Genomic DNA, 8,805 nt, shown 5'->3' on the forward strand with positions numbered 1-8,805 from the left:
TGAGTCTTTAGTATGTTCAAGGCTAAAAATGTTAAATAATGTTCACATAAATATTCTGTTGCTTGGTTTTAAAGTCAAATTTGTCACATTTTCATAAAACTAGTTGAAATGATTTTATATAAGAAAAGTTTTCAAATTTTACAGTTGATTTTATAATTTTAAGTTTAAATTAAGTGAAATAAATAAGGTTATTCAAAAACTTTGATTGACAAGTGTTGAACTGTATTTTCTAGTATTAATAAGATTATTCCATTTAGACACACCTTTTACACTCATTAATAGGTTAATAATTTCTTATTTTGAATCATTAGTAGAGTGAAAAGCCACTTGGCTGAAGAACACATTTATTTTGTAGTGCATCTCTTTTAGACAATAAATGCAAACTAAAAAAATCACACCTGTGCTTTCTCAATTTTAATATAAGTTGTGGTGCAATAATTTTGGGACAATTCATATCAAAACGATGAAAAAAACTAGATCAGCTCTAACTCAAAATATTGAAAACTCTATCTCATGGGGGTCTTGAATTCAGTTTGACAGGTTCAGACATATTTATTTTGTACCTCTTTTAACTAGACAAAATCACCACTTTTCTATCAAAATCATGACCCATGTTTTCAGTATTATTTCGTCCCCTACTTCAGTAAAATACAAAAGAGCAGGCACTATCTTAAAATAAAAGCCCAAAATTTTATTTAGATTAGACTCTTACAATAAATATTAATCTGTTATTAATATTGGTGTCTTTTTGCATCAATATTAATTATGGTCTAATTGTGGCTGTTTAAAGCTGACATAAGAAAGATGGAGTAAACTTTTAACTGACATTGATTGGATGGTTGATGTCATGTGACATGTTTTCTTTTGTTTCAGTGTACGTCGTGGTAGAGACCAACTATGATAAGTGTGTATGTTAGTTTATCACTTTAATAAAAAGTGGGTACAATGTTCACTTGTATATCTATTTTTGCTGTGTGCACTTGATGTTATTCTCCTCTTTATTACTTTAGTACGAAACTTGAGTATGATATCATATCATGTACCTTGTCTTTAATTTTAACTTTTATTTGTGGATCTTAGAAAGGCCAAACAATTATTCTCTTTTATATGTTAATGACATGTGATCTTATATATACATTATTTTGTAAGAAAATACATGAAAATATCACTGTGAAATATTGTTATACATTTATTGTAATACAATTCAGTATTTGTGCAAATATCTGATGGGCAATGCTGCATACTTTTTTTTACTAAATAGCTTAAAATTTGAGATACACTTTCTTTAATTTGTTGGTTTAATGCACAGCAATTTGAACACCTCATTTGATTTTATAAAATAGAGGTAAAAGTTACTTGTCAATATGATAATGACGGCTATTCCATTTTAATTTTAGATAGGTTCATCATATCAGAGCATGTTCATGTTGGATCAGATCTTTTCCCCATTCTGGACAGCAACATTTTATTAAAAGATCATGAAAAAATTTAATATGTTTTCTATGTGCTAGTCATCTAAATATAAAAAACCCTGATTCAATGTTGGTTGGGGCTGCATTGATCTTTAGGGAATTAAACTAATTAGTTCTTTGCAAGAACTCGAGAAACTGAAAAGATGAAAATCAACAATTTATTTGCCAATTCTGTGCTATATTGGTCCATTTCTAATATTTCATTTTAGTTTTTTTAAATGAAGATACTCAATCTTTTCCAAACATTTGATGCTGAACTTATTTTTAAATGGCACAATACCTAAAATGATGCATTTAAGTGATCATAGAACATATTTGTTCATGTAGGAATTTTGTGCACCTGTTGTGTTCATACAGAATATTGGAACATTAACATCAGAGTAATTATATACTAATGTATGAGTATGGGAAAAGCACATTGCCATCATAATTGTATTCTATATCTATATGTTTTACACCTTAACACATGTCTCTATAAATTTCTTGATAGACGGTGTAACAACTTTTTGTTTTACACCTTGTTTGAGGTTTTGATTCGATTTTTATTAAACATATTCTGAAGAAATAAGACATATTTTAATTTTTGTATATGATCATATAAAATTAGTTCTTCAATTTCAATGCTTTCTTTATGATTACTGTATGTAGTTGTTCAATTTATGCAAAATCATATTACTGATCAATTCAAGGAATAATTTTATAGTTATCAAGTTTATTTTATATATGATCAATGAGATATGATTTTCAAATCATTACGGTAATCAATTCTGTTATAAAATAATAATTCTTACTTTAAACATGTTTAATTTGGTTATTTTATTTTATTGCAGGGGTTTTGTTGTTAAGTCAAGTCCAAAGAACAAATTATTCTACAGAGCCTTATATAACAGACAATTACATTAAGATATTACAATGCTGATATATACATTTTTTTAGATTGAAATCCTTTTCTTTAACACTAGATAATATCTTTTTCATTTTGATTACAATTGCTAAAAATTAAAAACACACCAAAAGACATCACAAATTGATGACAAACTTCATAATCCATTCATGCTTTTTACATTTTTTTTTATGTAGATTGACATTACAATGCTTCTATTTCTTCATTTTGCTCAGATCTCATGTTGTTTCCAGTTTGAAAAAAACACCATATATTTCACATTTAAATTTATGTTTATTTCAAATGAGAGGTTAAATCCTTGAGAAAAAATGCCAGTACTAAATATCCAGTTACTAATTTTGTGCGCAATGAGATGAGCATTTCCTATTACAAAAAATACTCCTATTCATGATTGGGAGGTTTAACCGTTGCTGTCCAAAACTGGCTAATTTAAACTGGCATAGCACATGGTCATGATAATGATTATCTAAAATTAAAGTGAAATCAAACATACAATTTGTGTGTTTTGTGTACACAAATATTCAGAAGAGAATACATAAGTCAAATGTCTGAAATATTGGTTTTGCAATGAAGTTAGACGTGTTTAAATATTTTTTTGAATATCAGAAGGAAGCAAATGTTCCAAATCTATGTAAGAGAAACTGCACTTCTCAACTTCTTTATGTATATCATGTGACTTTTTTTTGTGTCATTGTGGAAATTTTTAATAACATTTCCGATATGTTCATTTGAAGTGGTCCCAATAAAATGTAATATTTCTATGAGTTGTATATATATATAATGTATCATCTCACGGCACCAAAGAACTGTCCCATTTCTAAGATAATGTAAATAAGAATTTTATGATATATATATTTATTTATTAAACCTGTTATGGCATGGATATAGTATACTAAATTATTTGTTTTTATTTTCTTGCATTTTCACAAACGCTTTTGAGCAGTACCTCAGAACTTATGATTTGTCTTTCAAGCCATGATCTCTGTAACACATAGTACACATTGTAAATATCAACTATGAACCATAACTCTTGTAATCTAAAAAACAACATATGATGTATGCAAAATATCCACTTATTATCATGCTTGTAACTCCGATAGATTAACATGTGTACTTCTGTTACATAGTATTTTCTTTACGCCATAAATGTAGATTGATTCACAACACAAATTCTAGGCTTTCAAGAGGGAAAAAAGTGGTTCTGAACTTTATTGCAACCTTTGGTAAATTAACAACAATTATAGTTAGTTTAGTGACAGATTTATTTAATAAGTGCTTAATATACTTTATAGGGACACATTTATGTCCTATCATTGTGTGTAAATTATTTCATTGTTTTATTTTTACTTTATCATATATCCATGTAATGGCTCTGTTTTTAAATACACTATTTATTTTTGAATTAATTGTAGAAACACTTACACATACTAGACAAGTCTTTTTATAGATTTTCAGCACTGATTCTGACAGGAAAACAATAGTTTTTCACGAATAAAGTATTGATTATTTTAAAATATCCTGATTATTTTATTGTGAAAAGTACATGCAATAAGAATCTTGGATGCTATGGAAAAATATTTAAAAAATTCTATATTTGTTTGGTTTTCACTTTTGTGAACAATATTGATGATAAAAATATAGAAAACAGACTATATATCCAGTTTCTATTTGTTAGTGATTATTCTGTGACCTTATAAAATGATTAACATTTTTCCTATTATTTCTTGCTATCTATTATAAAATTTACTTGACACTATATCATATAAATGTATTTCTTTGTAATTTTTGTTAACCTGAAAATCTAAACTATGATAAATCCAGCTCCAATGTTTCATTTGGAGCTAAAAGTAATGTATTGCATATCACATTTCATTGTACATTTATAGTTGTATAAAGTATATATTACAATTTCAGGTGTGATAGTTTTATGGAATGATATTTCTAGGGATTAATTTTCCAACTTACAATATAATTTGTTTTTAATGGTTAAATCTATGAACCAAACCACAATAAAGGTTCCATTTTAAGAAGTGACAAAACAGGTATCATTACCAACCTTCTTTCCTTTCAAACTTATTTTCAAAATATATCTTTTGTATTCATTAATTTGTTCAGACACTAAATATCCTTGAAACTGTACATGTGAAGTATGTTTCTTCCAGTACTGTGAATCAGTAAATTTTATTTATTGCTGCAAACAGTCGTGTGAAAAAGTTACAAATGTGAAAAAACATGACATTTAGCAAAACAAATATGTAAAAGGCAAGGCAGAAACCGACGAAGCAAATTTTTTAGCAGGACATTATGAAATATCTTGTGACAAAAAGTAACTGCTTTACTCCATTGATATTTTTAGGATTTATTTTTATATCTTAAATAGTCCCTTGTAAGGCTGTTATTATCTTTGTTTTGAAGTGATTCACAAATTAGTCGTATAACAATGACCGCCAAACATACAGAATATGTTAGATAGTTTTTGTTAAAAATTCTGTATTTGTACGTAGTGCTCATGAGGTGAAAAATACACCTAGTTTTGTTGTGAAATAAAAACAAAATGTTTGATAGATTTGTCAGTTTTTATTTTATATATGCCACTATGAAATTGTAATCCCTCATTGAAGTGATGGTCATTGTTATGGCTTCATGTATGTCTTAGATTTAATTTGATTCTGATGAGGTCAAACCAAAGTCTTTAAAGTTAGTATTTGTTGCTTCTCAGCCAAAGATGAATGATCTAGAATCAATTGTAGAATCTTCTGGTCAAAGTCTGAGAAGCATGCCAGAGTGTTTACAGTTTCTATTTCAAAGAAAGAATATATACATAATTATACCCAATGTAACAAAGTTCTGTAGGGTATAATGTTTTTAATTCATTTAGATGTGGTATGATTGACAAATCTCCATCAGAGACTAAGTGACATAGCTTGCTGTTCGTTGCAAGTAAAAGCTCTGTGTTGAATTTTAATGGTTTACTTTAACTAGAGGCTCTAAAGAGCCTGTGTCGCTCACCTTGGTCTATGTGAATATTAAAGGAAGCAGATGGATTCATGACAAAATTGTGTTTTGGTGATGGTGATGTGTTTGTACATCTTACTTTACTGAACATTCTTGCTGCTTAAAATTATCTCTATCTATAATGAACTTGGCCCATTAGTTTCAGTGGAAAATGTTAGTAAAAATTTACAAACAATATGTAAAAATTGACTATAAAGAACAATAACTCCTAAGGGGGTCAATTGACCATTTCGGTCATGTTGACTTATTTGTAAATCTTACTTTGCTGAACATTATTGTTGTTTACAGTTTATCTCTATCAATAATAATATTCAAGATAATGACCAAAAACAGCAAAATTTCCTTAAAACTAACAATCCAGGGTCAGCAACCCAACAAGGGGTTGTCCGATTCATCTAAAAATTTCAGAGCAGATAAATGTTGACCTGATAAACAATTTTACTCCATGTCAGATTTGCTCTAAATGCTTTGGGTTTTGAGTTATAAGCCAAAAACTGCATTTTACCCCATGTTCTATTTTTAGCCATGGCGGCCATCTTGGTTGGATGGCCGGGTCACCGGACACATTTTTCAAACTACTAACCCAAAAGATGATTGTGGCCAAGTTTGGATTAATTTGGCCAAGTAGTTTCAGAGGAGAAGATTTTTGTAAAAGATTACTAAGATTTACGAAAAATGGTTAAAAATTGACTATAAAGGGCAATAACTCCTAAAGGGGTCAACTGACCATTTCAGTCATGTTGACTTATTTGTAAATCTTACTTTGGTGAACATTATTGCTGTTTATAGTTTATCTCTATCTATAATAATATTCAAGATAATAACCAAAAAGAGCAAAATTTCCTTAAAATTACTAATTCAGGGCCAGCAACCCAACAACGGGTTGTCCGATTCATCTGAAAATTTCAGGGCAGATAGATCTTGAACTGATAAACAATTTTACCCTATGTCAGATTTGCTCTAAATGCTTTGGGTTTTGAGTTATAAGCCAAAAACTGCATTTTACCCCATGTTCTATTTTTAGCCATGGCGGCCATCTTGGTTTGATGGCCGGGTCACCGGACACATTTTTCAAACTACTAACCTAAAAGATGATTGTGGCCAAGTTTGGATTAATTTGGCCCAGTAGTTTCAGAGGAGAAGATTTTTGTAAAATATTACTAAGATTTACGAAAAATGGTTAAAAATTGACTATAAAGGGCAATAACTCCTAAAGGGGTCAACTGACCATTTCAGTCATGTTGACTTATTTGTAAATCTTACTTTGCTGAACATTATTGCTGTTTACTGTTTATCTCTATCTATAATAATATTCAAGATAATAACCAAAAACAGCAAAATTTCCTTAAAATTACTAATTCAGGGGCAGCAACCCAACAACGGGTTATCCGATTCATCTGAAAATTTCAGGGCAGATAGATCTTCACCTGTTTAACAATTCTACCCCATGTCAGATTTGCTCTAAATGCTTTGGTTTTTGAGTTATAAGCCAAAAACTGCATTTTACCCCTATGTTCTATTTTTAGCCATGGCGGCCATCTTGGATGGTTGGCCGGGTCACCGGACACATTTTTTAAACTAGATACCCCAATGATGATTGTGGCCAAGTTTGGTTTAATTTGGCCCAGTAGTTTCAGAGGAGAAGATTTTTGTAAAAGTTAACGACGACGACGGACGACGACGGACGACGGACGACGCCGGACGCCGGACGCCAAGTGATGAGAAAAGCTCACTTGGCCTTTTAGGCCAGGTGAGCTAATAAAAATAGGGACTTGGTTGGAGAGTTGTCTCATTGGATTTCATACTGCATCCTCTTATATCTTTATAGTTAATAACTATAGGTCATTGTACAGCTTTCGACAATGAGCAAAACCCATACTGCAGTCTGCTACAAAAATTCAAAAATGACGAATGTAAAACAATTCAAACTAGAAAACTAACGGCCTGGTTTATTTATGAAACAATGAATGACAAACAAATATGATCAACATCAACAAATGACAACAACAGAATCTTGTGGCAATAAGCTAGTTTGTTGGTACCGAATCCTTCCCCTAACCTTGGACAGAATGTTACAGTAACAAACTTGTTCTGTATTGATTGATTGATTGGTGTTTATCGCCACTTTCAGCAATATTGAGATAACACCTGGAAAGAATCATTGATCTTAGGTAGTAAAAACAGCAATCCTAGTAATTTCAAGATTAGAGTGAGCACAGGTGCCATGTGCTGGGTACGAACTCACCTCATGATCAGTGTTGGAAGCCTGCTGATACAGAAGTTCAACTACTTACACCACTTACCACCTTGGCCTGCTGTTTAGTAGACCATTTTCCATTGCTTAAGAAATATTCTGCACAACCTGGGAATTTGAATCTTTGTTCCATTGTTGCCAACAAGTGGGTTGAAAATTATTGAATAACTGTTTCACAGATGATATAGGATGTTTCTCATGTCATAACTACAATTCACTTCCTATTTCATAACGAATGTAACCTACTGATTAGTGTATTTTCCTGGTTTGTTATAATAATAAATAACATGAGCAACACGACAGGTGCCACATATGAAGCCGGATCTGCTTACCCTTCGGAGCACCTGAGATCACCCCCAGTTATGGGTGGGATTCGTATTGCTTAGTCTCTTTAATTTTTAGCTATGGCGTTGTCAGTTTATTTTGATATATGAATTTGATGTTTCCTCTATCTGGTGTCTTTAATACATATATAATTATGAATATAATTTATAACACTGACATGACCTGAGGGTCACTCCATTCTATAAGAAATTTATACACATTGATGAAGACAATATGTGAAGCTTAGAATTTCATTTTGTTTTTTTTGTTGGGTTAACACTGCCATCTCTAACAATATATATGTTCCAATTTTCCTCTTATCAATCTGTTTGATATGGTCAATAATTCAATGCCTCAGTAGGTTTAACATATCATAAAAGAATCATGGGTTTTGGACATATGATCAGAGAATGGACTACATGATCCTTTTTACTGAATATGATTCATTACTTGTATGTTTTTAGTACGGAATTGTATTTTTCGCTTAGAAGTAAATAAACTTCTACATCATTTAAAAATTCTGCAATAACAAATTAGTTCTATCTCTATTCAGGCTATGTTTATAATTGCTACACAGAAACTGAATGATATAAGTCAGACAACTACATTTATATATATATATACCAGTTAAAACACTTTTGATCATATTTTATTTTGATAAATTATTACAAACAGTGACACAGTACAAATAACAAGACATCAACATTTTGGCAAGTACATTGTATTACATTTATTTTCCCTTGATGTGAAGAAGAACTAGTTTTTGGCACTGCAGAGCATAGATGAGAAATAAAACAGAAAATCTGTTATCCCTATATAGAATAAAAACTTTTATA

The 8,805-nt window shown here is 30.4% G+C and overlaps 1 protein-coding gene across 4 annotated transcripts in view; it reads left to right on the forward strand.

The window, feature by feature from the left end:
• Nucleotides 1-4,942, forward strand: part of LOC139484824 (probable protein phosphatase 2C T23F11.1) — a 32,097-nt gene extending 27,155 nt beyond the window's left edge. For 2 of the 4 annotated variants that reach the window (XM_071268810.1, XM_071268811.1), the window contains exon 10: nucleotides 2,303-4,942. In XM_071268810.1, coding sequence (XP_071124911.1) covers nucleotides 2,303-2,375 — 73 coding nt within the window. In that variant the 3' untranslated portion in view covers nucleotides 2,376-4,942. Of the gene's footprint in view, nucleotides 1-873 lie in introns of all 4 variants that reach the window. The other 2 variants (XM_071268814.1, XM_071268812.1) reach the window with 2 other exon arrangements.
• Nucleotides 4,943-8,805: the final 3,863 nt, after the last annotated feature.

The sequence above is a fragment of the Mytilus edulis genome, chromosome 8 (assembly GCF_963676685.1).
Source record: "Mytilus edulis chromosome 8, xbMytEdul2.2, whole genome shotgun sequence".
Taxonomy (NCBI): Eukaryota; Metazoa; Mollusca; class Bivalvia; order Mytilida; family Mytilidae; genus Mytilus; species Mytilus edulis.